Raw genomic sequence first — 19692 nt, forward strand, 5'->3', positions numbered from 1 at the left:
TCATGGTGTTGTTTTTTAAAAGACTTTCAGGCAACAGGGTCACAAACTACAGTAAAGACATTTAAACTGAATAATACTGTTCCTGACACATAAATACAGTATGTATGTGGAGGACAGACAGCTCCAAACCTCCTCCCATTATTTATTAAGATAAAATATCACAATCTGTAGATCATACCGTCCTCTTCACCAGGTATTACAAGCATAGAGTAAGTTGAAAATACAAGTCTGAAAAGTCTGAGAACTGCTGTAAGTTGTTAACCTTCAAACCTTGTAGTTTTCACCTTCAGCACGTCTTGTTTTATTTGTCCATATATCTCATATAAGTTAGTCTATGTGTCTTTGGATCTGATGCTGGTTTCTCACTCACAGGTCAGTCTCAGGTCAGCACCTATCATTTACAAAGAGTACAGCTTCACGTTTCAGTGTCCACTGCCTGTACTGTACATACTATTCAAATTAAAACTCATATAATACATAAGCTAAGTCTCGCTAATGTAAATATAGTCTTATAAATATCTCAGGCCTTTTCTAATTTGTTGCTTGTGTCTATAATGGCGACTGATGACTGAAACATCTAAGCTGCTTATAATTTTACCACTGCACTGCTTTCTCAAGGCCAATTTAATCAAAATATTCTGTAAAGTTATTCTTTATGTGGCTTACTTTCTCAAAAAGAAATAGAAAGACATTTCACTTTAGAATATTTGTAGAAAGTAAGTCGTTATGATCAACATTTCCTTTTAATCACTGTACTAAACTCAACTGTATAGTCATTTTAAAGTCAGAGTAACATCACAAAGTCATGTAAGACCTGTCTTTATAATACTGTAGGCAAAACTGGCTGGCCCACATCACTTATCTGATTCTGTTTCTTCATATGTCCTCATTCCCGTACCACACAAATGTACTGACATATGCAAATGTTCTTCCAAAGGCCATGTTTGCAGGCTTGGCAGTACATGCAAATGTGGCACCACATCACCAACATGTTGGAATCAATTTACAGTTTATTATAAGGGTCGACAAATATGATGTTGTGTTCTAGTGTTTGCTTTTGTTTGCTCAACCTGATATAACAGAGGGCCTGAGAATCTCATAGGCAAGAGAATAAAGACTAAAATGAAAGATTGTGACATGTGGTCACTGCCAGTAGAATTCGAAAACTATTATTTGTACACATTTTAAATGCACCCTGCAGTAACAGGATATAACTATACTGTTTAAAACCAGAATTATAACACTAAACACAAAAAAAGTAAAGGCATTACCGTCCAAAAGTCTCCTAATGTCGTGCGGGATTGTCCCCATCCCTGACGTTCACCTGTCCAACTCAAGACTGACTTCACTGACTTTTGAGATGTTTTCTGCTCCTTCACACTCTGCTGTTTATACCTATGCACACTAAGCCTCTGTTATATTGTTACAGCTCCATGACAGAAGACAGAAAGCCTTGCATGCACTCATATACACACACACACTCTGACAGACAAACTGTCACAGCATCTAGCCACCTGTGCTCTTTTGCTCTGAAACCTAACTTCCGTGCATGCATCTAGATTTGCACAGAACGGGGTGGAGCAGGTGCACGGATGACAACTTCCTCTGCACTCTGGTTTCTCAGACGAGGCTCATGACATGACTTGACTGACACTGAAGGGACCCTACTGTTTGACCTGATAACACTACTGCAAAACAAATGTGAGTAGGGGCCATAATCGTGCACACTGGCTTTTAGCAACACTGGAGCCTTGTTCATATTTTCCATAAACTAACAGATACAAAAGATAGTAGGATTTTTTTTGTAGAATTAGTCAATCAAGGTTTTTCCACATCATGTAGAATTCAGGAGCACTGTACATTTTGCTAAAAAAAATCCCCTTTGTCATGCCTTCAAACCTTAAACCAAACGAGGCTGTCAAGAATCTGTTGTGTTGAAGTGTCTGTGAGCAAGACAGTGAATCCCCGCCAGCTCTAGATACACTGAACTGTTACTCTGCTGCCTGACCTCCCTACAAAGTGGGAAAAGCAAACAGACAATTTCCCCACACATATCAATGAAGAGCAACATTATTTTAAAAAATACTAGTCTGCAAAATGGGATTCTGCTTAGCAGTTAATTCAACTAAATAAAACTATTCAAACATCAAGGCCACGGCTGCATGTGGGGGCCCTTGACAGGCAAATGATGTCTCTAGAAAACCTCTGACCAAACTAAAATCAGTCAAAGTATCACACATATCAGTCTGAAGTCAAACACAGCATCCAGCACCACAAAACCTACTACTACAATGGGAGCATCAGGTCAGCATTAGCAGACACTGAAGGACTGGAAACAGATTATTTGGCATTACATTTACATAAAGCACAGGAGTCAGCTAAAGCTGCAACAATTAGTTGTTTCATCAATTCGAAATAGACTGAAAAGTAATCTGCAGCTACTCTGATAACAGAATAATTATTTTAGTCTTTTTTTAAAGTGGCAAATATTTGCTTCTTCCACCTTGTCAAGAGAGAAAGTGAGAATTTGATGCATCTCTTTGTCGTATATGATGCTAAACTGAATATCCTCATGTTTATAACTCTTAGTCAGAAAAAACAACACAAGGCAGAGGATGTCACCTTGGGATGTGGCAGAGTATAAGAGGCATTTTTTCACTATCATCTGACATTTTATAGATAACATGCAGAGAAAAATAATCAGCATATCAACTGATAATGTAAATAATCTCTAGTTGCAGCCCCATTCTCAATATGGATATGTTCAGTGCCCTTACACTCGATTCAAAAACATGTCTTGATATGACAAAAATTGCTCAATTTCAACTCCAGTGAATATTTATTACTCTTTGTTATTTTGTTGTTAGAAATGTTACATTTAATTTATGACAAATTATATGATTATTTCCAGGAAACGTATTATGAGATTATTTGGTAATTATGAGAATTTGGAGACCTTAAAAGAAGAACATAATAAGATTTCTTAGAGCCTTAGAGCCTAAGAACCTGTGGAAAAAAAAAAAAAAGTTTAGTCTGTGCCAACTGTGCGTTCAACTGTCCCGGTATGGTGGTGAAACAAATAAAGGCCTGTTTGGATGAAGGATTCCAAACCTTTAATCGTTTTAAACTCAGTCTCACGCATAGCTTGTCCTTTCCTTATCCTTTAAAATGCTGCACGGTCAAAGTAATTTATCGTAAATATCTGGCCAAATACAAGCTGCGTCTAATCACTATCTTAAGGTCATATTTTACCCCAAATTTTATTCAATATTCCTCCATCACCGGACCACCTGACTCACCTGGTAAAACAGTAAGCTGCTATTCAAAATGGCGTCGCCGCACCTGTAGGAGAGCGGAGTTGTTAGTCAAGAATATTAACTTAAAGTCATTATTCTCCAGTAAATAACCCACATTTCCGATGTCATATCGCTTTTTAGGTTTTGTTGAAAGCAAATGCCGTGCTTCCTTGAATCTTTCTACCTCTTGGCATTACCTTTTGTAGCCAGAGGCTAGCTAGAGAGAGGGTTATTTAGCTAGCTTGCTAGCTTGTTTAACGGTAACAGGCCTCGGAAGGCGCCTGACATTCCTCCCTACCAACAGTACTTCTAAGTAAGTTCATATATTCACTACGTAAGGTCACATAAACATGTAAATTTGTTTTTAAGAGTGGTTTTATTTGATTGTATACCAACATTGATGCTTACCTTTTTTCCACGGTTTTTGTGTGGTGCGTTATGTTCATGTATTCACAATGTCTCTCGGTTAATGACTGTTTAAGCTATGTTTTTACAACGACGGTAGAAATTAGCTTTTATTGTGTTTTATGTTAGTGTACTCTGGCTGTGTTTCCCCACGACTTTAACAGTTAGCACACAATTTTAAACAATGTTTTATTTCGTTTAACACTAGCTGTTTTTTTTTACTTTTCTGTCGGTGCTGCGTTCAAGTACTCCCAAGCTCCCTGTTGGTTGATGAAGTTGTAAAATCGTAAAACAGAGTTCAAGCTATAATTTTACAGCGACGATAGGAATTTGCCTCTCAAGTGTTTTTAATTCAGTATACTCGGACTGTTTTTCTACGACAGGAACAACGAATGTAGAAATTAGGTGTTTTTTAATTGAAAAAATGTTTTAACCTTAGTTTACACTGGCCGCGTTTTTGCCCTACTTTCACATGGGGGCGGCGTTCAAGGACCCACAATCTTCCTCTCGGTTAATGAAGTTGTAAAATGGTAAATTAGAGTTGTCTTACTTAAAAGCGATGTTTTTACAACAAAGGAAGAAATTAGTTGTGAAAATGTTTTACTTTACCCTAACTATAGTTGTCCATGACGTTTACAATGAAGGTAGAGATTAAGTTTTTACAATGATTTTATTTAATCCTGCACTACTTGCCGTTTTCTTAAGTAGTTCGTGCGGATGCTGCCTTCAGGGACTCACCATTTTATCAGCTGTGAAATCGTAAATCAAAGTTGAAGTGCATTTAAGTGATGTTTCGCTGTAAATAATAACATAATGGGAACCTATGATGTGGTAATCCAATGGCATAAAGCTGCCTTGTGTTTAAAGATAAGAAAATAAATATCAGCAGAGATTCAATTGATGTTGATGGTCATACAACAATAAAAGAATATGGCTCAATTACTAAATCTGATTTTTAAAAGGTTAAACATCACCTTCTCCCTAAATATTTTCACTTTCACTGTTTAAATTACAGTATTAACCATTTTTCATAGGCCTTTGATTGAAGCTGAAAAACTAATTAGGATATTTCTGACAACACATGAATGCAGCATCATTAAATTGCTCCCTCACTATATCTGACAGGGTATGGATGAATGGTTTATATCACCAGTGCAGGGTTAGCTGCAGTGGGTTGGACTGGGCTGGGTTTTTATACACACAACTGACATGTGTGGAGACAGTGGTAGAGGCAGTAATACTAATAGAAATAGTGGTGGGCCTCTCTATCGCCTTATTGATCCTGTATTACTGAAACACTACAAGGGAAGCCATCAAGCAACCAAAGCTCAATCAGACACCACTGATATCGACAGAATATACACCAAATATCAATCAGGGCTGTCTTGGACTTATATTTGGCTTAGGTTTTAAAATATGCAATGAGTGTTTAAGCTCACAAGATAATTATTTCATATTTCAGGAAATATCACACACACACACACAATATTAACTGATATCTCACAGACTAATAGGCCTGAGTCCTTATGCAACATTTTGTATCCTATCTTAATAAAATAAAATTGCGTCAATGATTTTATTCTAAGACCAAGAAAGGCAGCATATTTTCATATTTCATAAGTGGAAAAGATTAAATATTTGTCATTTTTGCTTAAAATGATGAAACAATTAATTGATTATCAAAATATTTGGTGATTCATTTTCCAATAATTTTCAATGTTTTTCAGTATTTCATGTCGATTGCTGCCCCTGACGGTCTCCTTCCCTGTCACTTCTCTACAGGAAGCCACGGGGTCAGGGCGAGTTGAATCTCATGTCAAGATTGTCCCTACGTTGACCTGCGCCTGACTGGCCTCCCAGCAAAAAGCCCCTGTGAAGGTAAGAGGAACTGGGGTCCCCTCCCCTGGAAAAGAGGTTCCCTCCCCTTGACAGCTCCACAGAGCCCCAGCCACCTGCCTGCTGGGTCAGCCCCATATGAAAAGGGAAGCCCTTTGTAATCCGACGGGGATTACACCACCCAACAATGCGCTGCTGAAAGAGCGACAAAAGCCCTGTATCAAACGCCGCTGAGGGGGAGCAAGGCTATGATCTCCCACTACTACCAACACTGACTCCTCTGCCACCTCTCATCTCCCCAAGAGGCTCATCCCCCCCGCCACCTCCCCACCTTTAGCATTCGCTGCCTCTGTCCTCCTTCTGCCCTCTCATCTCTAGGATCTGGCCTTTTATCAGCGCATTCCTTTTCATTTGCATTGCAGTGTGGGGAGGGACAGTAAGTCTCTCTGATCTGATAGAGCCAGGAGAGAGAGTCAGGAGACTCCTCAGGGCATGAAGGGTGTGTTTGAGTGTGTGTATCCTGCCCTGCAAACACACACACACATTGCATTCTCAAGACAGGCAGGGACTCTTTCGCAGTCCAGATTCACAAATAGTGAAGCACCCATGCCTGTCTTTCAGGCTCTGTTTGTCTTTACCTTTTGTTTTAGAAAAGGAAGTGTCACCGTTGAGGGGCATGTTTTTGCTCAAAATTTGTTTTGAATTTACAAATTCTGTTTTAAAAAATCTTCAGAAAATAAGCAGAGGGCTCAAGTTACAGATGTAAAACCTCAGCATAAATCACTCTGTACGAATAGGTGTCACCTTTTCCATTTGCACATATCTCAAGTCAGTGCTCATATAAGGCCCTAAGGTGTTTAGCCTGATTCTTAAGGGTCTGTTGTAAATGTTTGTGTTGCTCAAGGAGATAAAAAGAAGCAGTTTGCTTTTCGGATTTCCCCAGAAATCATTGTATTCTCTACCCACCCATTGCTCAAACATACATCTGTGTGTATGGGAGGGGGGGTCTTTGGTTGGCGGCAAGGTAAAAAAAGTGATGATGGATTGAGGACACAAAAGACAGAAGAGCAAATGTGTTGTGCTAAATCTACAACCTTCATTCAGCCTCACATCACATTGACTGACTGTGGGGGGGGGGGTTACCTCAGCTTGTACTCAAATCAATGTTAGCCCTGAGAGCATTGAATAGAAAATCATTCAAATTGTATTATGTTAGGATATATGAGCCATTTCAAAATATTAATTCAGCATTATTTGAGGTGTCTGTTAAGGATAGCAGTTACAGCTAGCAGTGCGTTGACTCGACTGAGTGATTACATGCCTCTATTACATGTGATGTATGAATGTATGAGAGGGACCTATTTTTCATTACCAAGACATTGTCCCTAGAGGCAGTAGTTAAAGAAGAATCTATGAATTATCCCCCTGGAACAACTGGCCCTTGTCATGGGCTGAGGAGAGAGGAAAAGGAAGAGGAAAGGAAGGGAAAAAGGAAGCACGGCGCTATTGATAGTAGTGGGATTGAGAGACTGGAAGGACGCCAGAAGAATGTGTCTGCCTGAGCTTCTGATCCTGCACACTGCTGCCTCTCCCTCTGTCCAGTTAATTGGAATACAAAGCAGAGCGGGGTCGATGAGAGAGCGGTGGTGAGGAGGAGGTGGGGGGGCTCCTGTCTGTCTCCAGCAACACTCAACCTTCACTGCTCGCTGGGAATTGACTGGGGAACCAGCAAGCGAGACCGACACACTGTCACTGGTAAAATGAACTGTCACCTTGCATTTCTCAACCTCCTGGCAGCATCGAATTGGCTGCTTTGAACCATGTGACGTGACACTGATTGAGTTCTGGTTTTCCTCCCTCCTGGGCTCCAAGGGAAAGAAGCTGGTATAATTTCAAATGTACAGGCTCTCCATGCAAAGTATCCATGCAGGGGCACATCATCATCTAGGCAGCGAGCATCGTTTCAGACTTGTATCTTTACACCAAACCTTTCATGGGCGCTCTATTCTTCCTCACCACCCCTCATTATTTCATTGTGCTGCTTCGTTACTCTGCCTCTCAGCTAGTCTTGTTTTTCTTACGGCATATAGTCATGGCGGTCTGACAGGCACACGGAGGAGGAAAACTATTAGGGGTAGCCATTTGGATCCTGGAGGCAATCCCAGGGAGTATTAAGATGTTAACCCTGGCCAAGTCACTTGTCTCTCTCAGTTACTATGCTGATGGAGTGGGGAAAGGATGCAGTTGCAAGGGAGGGACCCAGGAGGCTGGGGCTTCAGGTCGGCTGCTGCTTCCAGATCCAGTAGAGCCTGACTCGGATGGGGGATGGTTGTCAAGAATCTCCCAGGCTGAGCTAAAAAGAGCCTCAGTGCCATAACAAAGGAAGAAGGAGAGTGTGCCATTCATAACTAGGCAACGTTTCTTATAAGGGCTTCACTAAAGAATAACAGCAGACAAACTGTGGAAATTAAATCAAAGAATAGTTTCAAGTCAATCTTGAAAATGATAGTCAGGTGCCTATATTTGCCATGAATCAGTGGAGGCTTCAGCAGTCAAATTTCATGGATATCTTCTAAAGATAGTCTTTTTTTTATTACAAAGGTCCCTCATTGTGTCGCTATCCCTCCACTGCAGCTCAGCAAGTAAACATTCTGTCTGGGGAAAGACAAAGAAGACATTTTGTGCTAAAAAAGACTTTAACTTATTTGGATTTGATTACATCAGACTACTGAAGCTTTATATTAACTTCAGAGAAACTTTGGAATATATTTTTGGTGTGGTTTTAAAGGATAACTCTGGTATTTTTTAACTTGGGCCTTATTTTTCCATGTTGTTGGTATAAATGTGCAGTGCAGTATTGAGCAGGAACAGTGTATCTGGCAACCAAGAACAGCTGCTGTAATATAATCCAACTTGGCAATTGTTAATGTATGTCCACTAAAAATGATTGTTTTGCCACTGACAGTCTCAGATTGTTATTGTAAGTGTCTGACAACATTATGCATAGGATTCCTACAGAGATAGACCTTTTAATTTAAACCTTTAATTTAATCAGAAACTTTGTTGTATATCCCTACCAGACTCCATTGACAAAAACAGTAATTTTACCACTTGGTTTATCGTGTGGTACTTTTATTTATGTAAAGGCTCTGAATATTTCTTCCATCCCCTAAAGTCACACTGTAACACAACAGCCCTAACAGATTGGATTACATTGCAGCAGCTGTTTGCTGTTGCCGTGTAAACTGTTCTTGCTCAATACTCATATAGGACACCCTCCCAAATAAACACCTTTTAATGAGGGGAAAAAAGTGGAAGAAACTTCAGAAAGAGCACCATAGCAGGGATCTCTCTTCTTGTAGAGAGGGATAGACATGCAATAGATATCATATGCCCTTAATAATTTCCAACATCCCAAAGAAATGCCCTCAAATATCTTGTTTTGTCTGACCAACAGTCCACAACCTAAAGATATTCACTTTACTGTCATGTATGACAAAGAAAAGTGTTAAATGTTTGGCATTTTTCTTTTTAAAAAAATCATTAAAATGACTGTTGAAAATTGCTGCTGATTAATTCTCTGTTGTCTGACAAATCAGTTAGTTGACCAATCGTTACAAGAACTGACCCTCTGATTTTCAGTGTGGAGTATAGTATTTCTTTGGTTAGACATTGTAGGCCTGTCTCAATCTTAATGAAGTTTGGTGGACTGTAAAAAAGAAAAAAAAACACACTAGGGACTGTAACAGAAATAAGTCCAGGACTTAACTGTTGTATCTTTGACAAAGTATGTTATATTGCATCATCTGTACATCAGAATGTTGTCAGTATTTCTCTGTTTGGTTTCTCCTACACATGAGCAGATGCTCCATCAGTGCTCCGTTTGTCTCTGCATCTCGTTGACATACTAGAGTTCGTACTGTATACATTGACAGATAAATGGTGTTAACCTAAGTACTGTAGCTGTATTTGATATCTGCCAATAAAAATGACTCCTCTGTGGTATCTCTTAGATGACCTACCCCCCGTTATCCCATGAATACTGTATCTAGTTTTCCTTTGAAGCCTCGGGACCCTGCAGAGTGACATGCGACAGAGGAACTGGTAGAAAACCAAGGAAGTGAGCCTTGCAATAGACTTGTAAAAGAGCCTGCAACAACTGCAAACAGCATGGGGTACAAACAGCACTGGGTTGACCTCAAAGTGCGGGGGGCGGGCAGGCAGGCTGGCTAAAGATGTGAAAGATATCTGAGGGGAGAGAGGTTAGCTGCTGTATCTATTAATAGTCCTCATGTTTGAGCAGTCAGTCAGATGTTCATGCTGCAGAGTTTTTGATTATTCTTGTGTCTGTGTGGGATCTTCCTACTCGCCCCTTTGTGTTCATTAACCATTCTCTGCTCCTCTCCTCTCCTTGCCCTACATTTTCCAGCAGAAAGGCAAAGAGAGCTGAGCTGATCCGAAGGTGAAAAACATCCTCCTCCTCTCCCCCAGCTGAACATCTGTCTCCGTGGTGTTGGCTGCAGCACAGACCCTGACACTTCCAGATGGAGAGCCCGCTGGGAGCACTGAGGTATTACCCACAGAGATGGCAGGGATCACACCTCTGGAATGAAGTCCCACACTTGTTTTCTGCACCGTCCCCTTTTTTTGTTGTTGAATCTGTCACTATTCACCATATCGATTGTCACCTCCCCAGTTCTTGGCCTTGTGACTCATCTGAGGAGGAAGCTTTTGGCTTGTAAAGAAAATGCATGACAACAAACCTCTTGGCCCTTTTCTAATTTACAGTAATGGGTCGTATGGTATTTCAACTGTAACTTCTATTCGTGGAGCTGTATTAATTTTTAATATAGTTGTGAGAGAACTGCATACTCATGCAGATATATTTCAAATGATTGCCGATTTCCATTTCCTGGAAACGTGTTTTTCAGAGGCCTAAAACTGTTTAAAGTTCGCACAGTCTACAGTGTTGGCTAAATGGTCTATAACCTTATTAGTTTAAATATTAAAAGCAATACCTGCAAAAATCTAAAGCATGAGAGGCCAGGAGTCGACTTCTCTGAGCCACTCTGGTGTCTTGACAGATTGACTCCGCATTCATTTGTGCCTGAACTCTGTGTGAACCTCAGCTTTAGGAAAAAGGGCACCAACAGGCCAATGCTGCTGGGGCAGAAACTGTGTGTGCAAACCTAACACCCAGTGTAAATATTGAAACTGCTGCCCCTTTAGCATCAGATGAAACTAGGTGGCCAGGCCGGCAAACGTTAAGCTAAAGGTGAAGCCAAAATGAGCACTGAGGTGTTAAATTATCAACTCCGCTCCTCTGGATTTAAAAGGAAAAATGTGGCTGGTAAACAAGTAAAATAAAAAATAAAAAAAAGTATTTAACTTAAATCATGTAAAATACAAATGGACTTCTGTGGCAACCTGTGTCACTGTATCCAAGCAAAATTTGGGTAACAAATCAAGGGTGAGACCTGGCTCCCTGGAGTTTGTTGTCATGTTTAGAGCCCCTGGAGGTATTCTGAGGTGAAAAGGTCACTGGGAACCACCCCATGTGTTGTGAAAGATTCCTCTTGTCACATTATGCAAGGGGACATTGGTGAGACTATTAATGGAAGTAAATATAGAAAAGAAGTTTGTCGCATGACTTAATAATCAGAACAATTTATTTTAAAAATTTAAGAATGAGAGAAAAAACTTTGTCGGATGGAGCAAATTATGTATCAGCATGTCTTTTTTACATACTCAGCAAATACAACTTTTTTTATTTTATAGACTTTATTAAACAAAATCATCTCAACACTTGTTGGAAAATACCCTGTAAATAAATAGTGCAAACAATGACACTGAGTACTTCAGTACTCCAACACAAAACACAGCATGGGCTTATGATAGGAAGATTACAAAATACAAGACTGGATGAAAAGACATTTTTTAATTCTCAGCATCCGTTTCAGAGATCAAATAAGCACATAGGCAGACACAGACATACCCTGTATATACCTGACAAGTCCAAAAGTATTTTTCACAGTTTTTTTTCTGGAATGGGAAAGATGTGGAAAACTGCACAAGCCCCCCACAGTCATATATATATTTTTAAGTCACATTATGGTTCAGAGTCTTTCCCCTTTTCCTTCGGAGAGGTGTCAGGGCCGGAGAGTTTCTCCACAGGTGCGGGAGTGTTGACCAAAACGCAGCCGAGCTTCTCGCGTTTCTTCTGCTTCATCCTGCGGTTCTGAAACCAGATTTTCACCTGCGTCTCGTTGAGCTCCAGACTCGCGGCGACCTCCACCCGCCGTGCCCGCGTCAGGTATTTGTTAAAGTGGAACTCTTTCTCCAGCTCGGTCAGCTGCTTGGTAGTGAAGTTGGTGCGGATCACGTTGTGCTGGCCGGGAACCCCGAACTCGGATAGGACCGCTGAGGAGAGAAATGGATGAATGGATGATGGAGAAAAAACATGGAACTCATAGAGCTAATGCATGTGGATTAGATGGGAATGAGTAGCAAAAAGTACAAATCGTTAGTTGCCAAATAATTTTTTCAGAACAATTTAAAACACTTTTCGCTCAATCATATCAGCTGGATTGTGTTTTTACGCACCGTTTACGCACTGTGAGCCAAATTTGCCCTCAGAGGTCTCGTGGGATCTCTAAACTGCACCTCATAGCTCTAATTCTCAAATCAGTCTCAGGATGAACAAACCTGTTTTGGGAGGATTCCTCTTCACTTTCATCCAGTCGAACGTTTTAGAAGCGTCTTCCACATTCTCCAAATCCTTCTCTTTACTCTGAGGCGGTAACCTTGTGTAAACACTCTCCGGATATTCTTGCTGCCTCTGGTCTCCGTTTCCAAAATGTAGATACTGGCCCCCCGTTGCAACCCCAGGCCCACAGCTTTCCCCGGGGTAAGGGGGCATGTTTGTTCCGAGGGGTGAAACTTGCGCATGAATGAAGTTCCGGTCCTGCTCGGAAGCTAGGCCGTACTGGTGGTGTCCGTACTCCAGAGGTGACCCGTACATGGAGTTCCCCGGTGTTGAAAACTGCAGGTCCAGGTTGACGTGTGTCTGGTGGTGCAGGGGGAGGCTCGGAGTCTGGTGGGGCGCAGAAGTTGGACCAACTAAGCGGCCGTCCGGTGCGTAACTATCACTTGTTGCGCACGAGTTGGACGGCATGTATCCATGGTTTAAATTGTGGTACCCGGCCTTGGCACTGAAAATATTTGCTCCCCGGTTACACACTGGATATTCTAAGTAGGAGTTCATCCTGGACCTCGGCCTTTTGTTTGTTCAGAGCTGATCAAGACTGAGCAGTCATTAATCGGTGCTCCCTTTGCCCTAACCTTCTAGGTAGTATGTCAAAGCTGTAAAACTGCCTTCCACCCTCATATCACCTTCCTGACACACCATGTGACCCGCTGAACGGCCAATGGCGAAAGACCTACAGCACTCTGTCAAGTCTGCGGGCTCGTCCATCAAACGGCTCGTATTTACATGACAAATGCTTCAATCAAACGCGCTCATCCATCTGATAAGAACACAAACATCAGGACACATTTTCTGGCCGCAGCGTTAGAGGAGCTCAAAATGGCAAATTTATAATAATAAAAAAATAACGACAATATACTTCATGTCTATAATAATAATAATAAGAAGAAGAAGATTGCATTATATATGCTTATCATAATAAAAGCCTCCAAATAATAGTGCACATATATGCATTATTATTGTCTTTAAAATGATCTGCCGTTACTTCATAGACTGGGAAATTATTTTGACCGAACCTGAATGTCACTCAAGGCGTATAAAAGTAATAATACAATATAATAAGTCTAGTTATGATTTTTTTTTTAAATTTAATTGTGTTACCCTTTTTATATTTGTTGCATATATGCTGTTTTACTTACTTTATTTGCCTGCTGTGCATCAATTCCCTTAATTCTCAGTGTAGGCAAAACAAAAATGAACACATGAGAAAATTGGCTTTTTGTTTGTCTAAATGTAAGGTTGGTCAAAATGTGTGTTGGCTCGTTACCAAAATACTTCTCCGGGCTTCAGACAACATGATTCGTGCAGACAGACTCCTCAGAATCAGACAGAGTGGTAGGAGAGGAAAAAAGCAGCGCAGTGAATTCAGTGATCCATCATGCGCTCTTTTTTAAGATTGACAGCTTGTGTGGCCCACTTTGCCCATAAAGGAACAAAGACACATTTAAGAACCATATAGCCTGTTTTTTTTTCCCTGGCTTCTCTCTGTCTTTGCTTGAGAGTTAACGACACTCAGACTCTAATGTAATATCTTCCAAAACCTATCACATCCACAGCTTATCCGTAAGGGCGCTGTAATTAAGTAAGACTTAATGTGATGCTGTAGACCTCAAGTGCTAATTAAGCTTTAACCAAAAAAAAAAAACTTAAGACCTGCCATTTTTGCCAACGTTTTGGCTGCTTTACAGCCGTCTTATTGTACACTGGCTCTTGGAGGAATGTTTACTCTGGAGAGTCTGACTGGGTGAAATCTCAGTAAACTGCTTTTTATTTTATGTTGCCTAAATAACAGCAGTGCACATTTTAATTTAAGCCACATTATAGCATCTCTGGGCTAATGATTAGAGGAGGCTCATGCGTAAAAGTTAACACAACAACGGATAAAATGATCAAGAAGAATAAATATGCATAAATGCAAATAAATAGGGCTCGAGACTAATATTTTTAGATTATTAGTTCAATAAATAAATAAATAAATAAAGCATGCTTCAAGACAGATCAGTAGTGTTTTTGTGGAGAGTCGGATGAATTCACAGAATCTACATCTCGTCTGCTACAGATGAGTCAGTTTTGGAGCTTGCATGATTCTGTCCTGTGGAGTGCAGCTCTGTGAGAAATATGAGCCGTTCACATCCAGATCTGGGATTGTTGTGTGCGTTGTGTTGTACTGCACGTCAAACTGCGGGCCGTGCGTGAAGCCTGGAGCTGGGTATTTGGAGTATTCTGCGGGGTACGACGGCTGATGTGGCTGATGTTGTTGGGACTTGAGCGGAGGAGAGGCCGGCTGGTAATCCCCGCCCAGATGAACATAACCCAGGCTCGACAGAGTGGGGCTGCCCGGGGCGGAGGGGGATGACGGGGGTGAGGAGGAGGAGGTGGTGTTGAGGCCCTGCACTCTCTCATCCTTCTTCTGTTTCATCCTCCGGTTCTGGAACCAGATCTTGATCTGCCTCTCGTGGAGGTTGAGCAGGCTGGCCATCTCCACCCGCCGCGGCCTGCACAGGTAGCGGCTGAAGTGGAACTCCTTTTCCAGCTCCACCAGTTGCGCGCTCGTGTACGCGGTGCGCGTCCGCTTGGATGCCGGGGTCGCGCTTGGACACTTCTCGTTGACGGTGCAGTCTGTGCAAACAGACAAACGGGTAGAAAACAGAAGGTTGGACAGGCAGCACTCACTGAGTGCAGGCGGTAAATAGGAGGTTTTTTAAAAATGTTATTTTACCCTAATTTAGTAAGTTCAAGGCTATTTTCAGCTCTTTTCTATCTGCTCTCACTGACTGTGCATCGTTTACTGTCAGGTTTCTGTTTACTAATTAGCTCTGTTCATGTTTTTTTTTTTTTTTTTTTGCCCCATTTATACTAAACTGTCAACCGGGAACCTATCCTACAAGTATATCTTAAATAGATAAATAAATACATAAATGATAATTAGACAACAGGCATAAAAACCAGCGACATCACAGGGAGAGATGAAGGGGAAAAACACGAATACAGAAAGAAAAGAACAACAACGTTTTCACTGAGGGCCTGTGGTGTTTCACAAAACTTTGACAACAATAATGGCCAAGTAGTTTATCTGGCTGTCTTCAAAAAGTGCTATATGTCCTGTCAGTAAAACTAAACTATTCTCCTTACAAATTGTTAAAAAAAAAAAACGCGAATTTTTGTCGTACAATATATAAATCAACTTGACTTAAATAGAAAAGAACGAATCATCATTTTCAGATAGACTCATTCATATTTTATAAACTGGCTTTTATGGATTAATTCCATTTAAACTTCTTTGCTTTGTCCCAATTATTTCCATAATTTTCATAGTTTTTTAAAGCACTTAAGTTCTATTTTGTAGTAAGTAAATAAGTAAATAAATGTTGTTTACTCACTTTAAACTAATGTGGGTCTAAAAATCTGAACCAAGGTGTATTTACCCTCCTGCTACATGCCTGGCTGAACATGATTAATAGCTACGTGACCTTTTGAACCTGAAAATGGCAACAACAACAACAAAAAAGCTAATTCCCTCAATTAACTGTATAAGAGCTCATTAAATGGATCATAAATGAAAAGGCCTCATTTGTAAACAGTGTCTTTATGTCCTTTACAAACCTGAGATTCTCCTGCCGTGTTTCTGATTTGACTGTCTGGACTCTTTCATCCAGGGGAAAATCTTTCTGCTCATGTTAAACTTAGGGTTTTGCTGTTTTGACCTCCGGGGAAATGTGTGCTCTAGCGTCTCCACTTGCGCCAGTTGTTGTTGGTGTGCGGCTGCGGCTGCTGCTTGGTGAGCGCACCCGAACCCGCTGACATCATGCAGGGAGTCACTGAGGTAGTTGTCGTGATGGTGGTGGTGGATGTTGTGTGCAGTGCTGCTAGTTTTCTGCATTTCCATTAAACGTGCACCGGGTTCTCCCCTCCCTCCTCCTCCTCCTCCTCCTCTTTGACCTTCTGACGGAGCGCTGGCAGCCAAATGTCACATGGCAGGTTTCCAGAGAGCCCTGGGCTTCTGGCCTGAGAGGATCCAGGAAGAAAAAAGACGGAGACAGAATCAGGGAGGAGACCACATGATCCATCTTATCAACTCAATAGTATGCTGACATGAATAGCGAGCCTCTCCTGGCCAGAGAGGCAACGGAAAATTAAGAGTTTGGTAGAAATAGACCGTCTGGAAAACACCAATTCGAGGATAATCTGGGAAAGAATTCAAATACTTGTTGTTGTTTACTCTTTGCAGTTAGTGCAGACTTCACTGACCTACATCGTTCATTTTCTTTTGTTGTGACACAAATAACACAACGCATATGTAATGATTTCAGGTTTTAAAACCAGATTATTTCTTATAGGGCTTTTGTTTTTCAAAAGGATAATATAGCACATTATTGGCAGCAATAACACATGTCAAATAATAATAGCCTACTAATTAGTCTGCACAGAGGCATGCCAAATATAAACAGGCCTTTAAAAAATAAAATGCATTTAATATAAATATAAAAATAAATGCATTGTTTTTACTCTGTTTTCAGAAATGACATTATAGGCCCCTGACTGTTAATAAATGAAAGCCTTTATTCAGTAAATGGATAGCCCTGTCTGCAACGTTTTCAAGAGGAAAAAAATTAAATGTTATATCACATTGTACTGAAAAACTCATCCATCAAACACAAACTTAATACAGAAGTCCATTGTGCGCTGCAGCTGTTTTTATCCCCTGAACTGAAACAAAAAAGAGAAAAAAAAATCCCATCTTTTCGGCTAATATCTTAATTAAATTAAACTCACTCTTCTCCGAGATTAAACAGAACAGAATTATGAAGCAGCAGTTTTTTTAAAGGACTAAGAAAGAAACAGAGTGAGAGGGAGAATAAAGTCTGGAGGCATGCAGCTTTATGAACTCTGGTTGAACCGCGGCTGGAGTCAGGCTCGTAAATCATAAAGACACATAACCCAGTCCGCGGCTCAACAGCCCGGCTGCCTTACCTTCCCCATTCCCCGCACTGAAAACAATCCTCACCTCACAGCAGAAAACAAACACACCAGCAGCTCTCCTCACCTTTTGCAAATAAAAAAATCCCCTAGATTAGAATAATCCTTCCAGAGGAAGCGTCTCTCTCTCGCATTAGATGATGGTGGTGATGTGGCTTTGGGGCTGAAGCAGAGTGGACAGTGTTTCTGCAGCTCACACCGCCCTGCGTAGCATTTCTGCACACAATGTCAGCCTGTGTGAGTGGTGTGTGTGTGCGTGTGCGTATGTGTGTGTGTATGGAAAAAGAAACCCTTTCTGCTGATCATGCAAGCCCAGTTTCATATATGGTAATAGCCCCTGCGATAAAGATAAGAAAGAGGGGGTTTTACGCCTTTTCTGTATGGCAAATTGACCTCTTCTACATCTTCATGACAATTAGAGCAGAATAAAAATCCAGAAGCATTAACGTGGCTCAATGGAGGGCGGGAAAAAGATGAAATATTTTGCTACTGAACCCCATTTTAAAGTGGATTTAGATAAGGAGAATGGTTTGTTAAAAGAAGTCGCCTCTCCACTGCTGACATGACCCCAAAAGCTGCTATTCTGAGGCATTTTCTGCACAGCTATGAACACACAAGCACCTCTGTTTTATTTTTAAACAGTTGCAGGGAACGTGTCCAGCCTCTGTTAATAATAAATTCAAACATCCAATTTATAGGAGCGATGCCAGGAGGAGATGCCATAAATTACTCCTGCAAAAGAAAGCCATCAGTATGGAGTCATACTCACATACCAAGTGCATTACGTCTTGTTTATGTAATGAGATTTTTCTTTGTTCTAATTTAAATGAGTGATCAGATAGAGTCATTTTAAAGCACTAAAGCCTGGAGACAGACAGTGGTCAGCAGCAGCAGCAGCAGCATCCATTAAAAAGTCTCGGTGCAGGAGTAGGGGCTGTAATGAGGCCTGTACACGGTTTGGTTTTAAACGCGGCAGCGGATCGATTGGCGGCGCTTTGATCCCTCATCTTCACGTTTTGCTCGATCGCTTTGATTGGCTCTTATAGGTAATATTTAACTAAGTGGCGTTAATTAATGTAAATGGATGTCTTTGATCCCCGAGCCATGCACGCTGCCAAAATCTGAAACGTGGTGCTCCCTTATGTCCAAAACTAAAAGTTATACAAGCGTCTTATTTCAAAACTGAGGCATAAATTATACATTTTGAAAAATCAGGGAGCTGATTACTCTGATATTCCGTTTAATCTGTAAGACAAAGTTGAATTAAATGTCTCTGTAGCTTCACATGAGAATATGTGCGTGTATACACTCAGTTGCCAGTTTATTAGGTACACTTTGCTAAAATTAATGCAGCAGCCCTGTAACCCTGCAGGATATAGTGCTCAGTTGTTGTAGAAGACGTTCAACTTCATACTTTAAGCTGTAGGATTCATATTAATAGAGAATTGCTTTTGAAAGCAGTTTTGACAGTGATAGGATGAAACTAAGTACATTAACTCAAGTGCAGCAGTTGTGGTAGTTGTATGTACCTTGTGCATTTCCATTTCATGCCACATTTACACCTACATTTTTGAAGGAAATGCTGTACTTTCTTTTACTTCATTAGATTTATTTAAAGCCAGTTACTTTACAAATTAAGATTTTACATATAAAACGTGATTTACATGTAGAATTGTTTAAATTAGCTCCCTTGACCAATTAAAATGGTGAAATGCTGCTTACACACTAATGCAACAGCGAGAGTAATGTATCCATATAATAAATAATAGTATAACACTCACTTTGAGTATATTTACCTATGTTGAGCACACTGTGCTGATACTTAAGTGGCATTTTCAGTTGGACTGTTCCTTGTAACCAAGTTTTTTCACACTGTGGTTTCACTGCTTTAACTTAAGTAAGTCTGAGTACGTCCTCCACTGCTACAGCTGTCATGGTGTAAATTACAGCTGACCTGACTCCATATGCTGATGAAGGCCATTAGATGTGGTTTAAAGCTATGGAAATTTCCAGTTTACAGTGATCAGATCGTTCACTTTGGTAAAAGTAGAAGTGCTGTGTAGAAGTACTCTGTTACAGGTACAAAAGTATTAGCATCAAAATATACTTAAAGTAAGAGTTAAAGTACACACTGTGCAGAATGTCCTCTATTATTGGATTGTAATTATTGACACATTAAAGTACAAGAATCACTTTAATGTAGCAACGAACACCTAATTTTAACCTCTTTATATAGTGTTGGGTAAGTTGTGAAATTTTCCCAGGCATATGAATCTCTAATAATACATCATAATCTAGTTGTTGATTATATTTGTGTTATTTATCAGAGTTGGCAAAGTAACTGAAGTTGTCAAAAACATATAGTGGAATAAAAGTAGTAGTGAAGCAGCAGAAAGTGATACACTCAGTGGT

General features: G+C 40.5%; 3 protein-coding genes and 1 long non-coding RNA gene across 5 annotated transcripts in view; 1 reads left to right on the top strand and 3 right to left on the bottom strand.

Moving 5' to 3' along the window:
* The window catches only part of skap1 (src kinase associated phosphoprotein 1), a 31472-nt gene extending 29933 nt beyond the window's left edge, over positions 1-1539 (bottom strand). The window contains exon 1 of the mRNA XM_018689445.2: positions 1272-1539. Coding sequence (XP_018544961.1) covers positions 1272-1311 — 40 coding nt within the window. The 5' untranslated portion in view covers positions 1312-1539. The remainder of the gene's footprint in view (positions 1-1271) is intronic.
* Positions 1540-3135: 1596 nt separating this feature from the next.
* LOC108892026 (uncharacterized) overlaps positions 3136-19692 on the top strand; it is a 35281-nt gene continuing 18724 nt past the window's right edge. Inside the window, exons 1-3 of one of the 2 annotated variants that reach the window (XR_001962401.2) lie at positions 3136-3609; positions 5484-5579; positions 9967-10107. This is a non-coding gene — a long non-coding RNA (uncharacterized LOC108892026). The remainder of the gene's footprint in view (positions 3610-5483; positions 5580-9966; positions 10108-19692) is intronic. The other variant, XR_007809202.1, reaches the window with a different exon arrangement.
* Positions 10102-13925, bottom strand: hoxb1b (homeobox B1b). The gene is made up of 2 exons (XM_018689446.2): positions 12243-13925; positions 10102-11957 (listed from the first exon to the last, which is right to left on the bottom strand). The coding sequence occupies exons 1-2, from the start codon at positions 12799-12801 to the stop codon at positions 11647-11649; spliced, it is 870 nt and encodes a 289-aa protein (XP_018544962.1). The 5' UTR covers positions 12802-13925; the 3' UTR covers positions 10102-11646.
* On the bottom strand, positions 14227-16571 carry LOC108892024 (homeobox protein Hox-B3). Its single transcript, XM_018689449.2, has 2 exons — positions 15907-16571; positions 14227-14922 (listed from the first exon to the last, which is right to left on the bottom strand). The coding sequence occupies exons 1-2, from the start codon at positions 16187-16189 to the stop codon at positions 14357-14359; spliced, it is 849 nt and encodes a 282-aa protein (XP_018544965.1). The 5' UTR covers positions 16190-16571; the 3' UTR covers positions 14227-14356.

The sequence above is a fragment of the Lates calcarifer genome, linkage group LG23 (assembly GCF_001640805.2).
Source record: "Lates calcarifer isolate ASB-BC8 linkage group LG23, TLL_Latcal_v3, whole genome shotgun sequence".
In the NCBI taxonomy this organism is placed as follows: domain Eukaryota; kingdom Metazoa; phylum Chordata; class Actinopteri; family Centropomidae; genus Lates; species Lates calcarifer.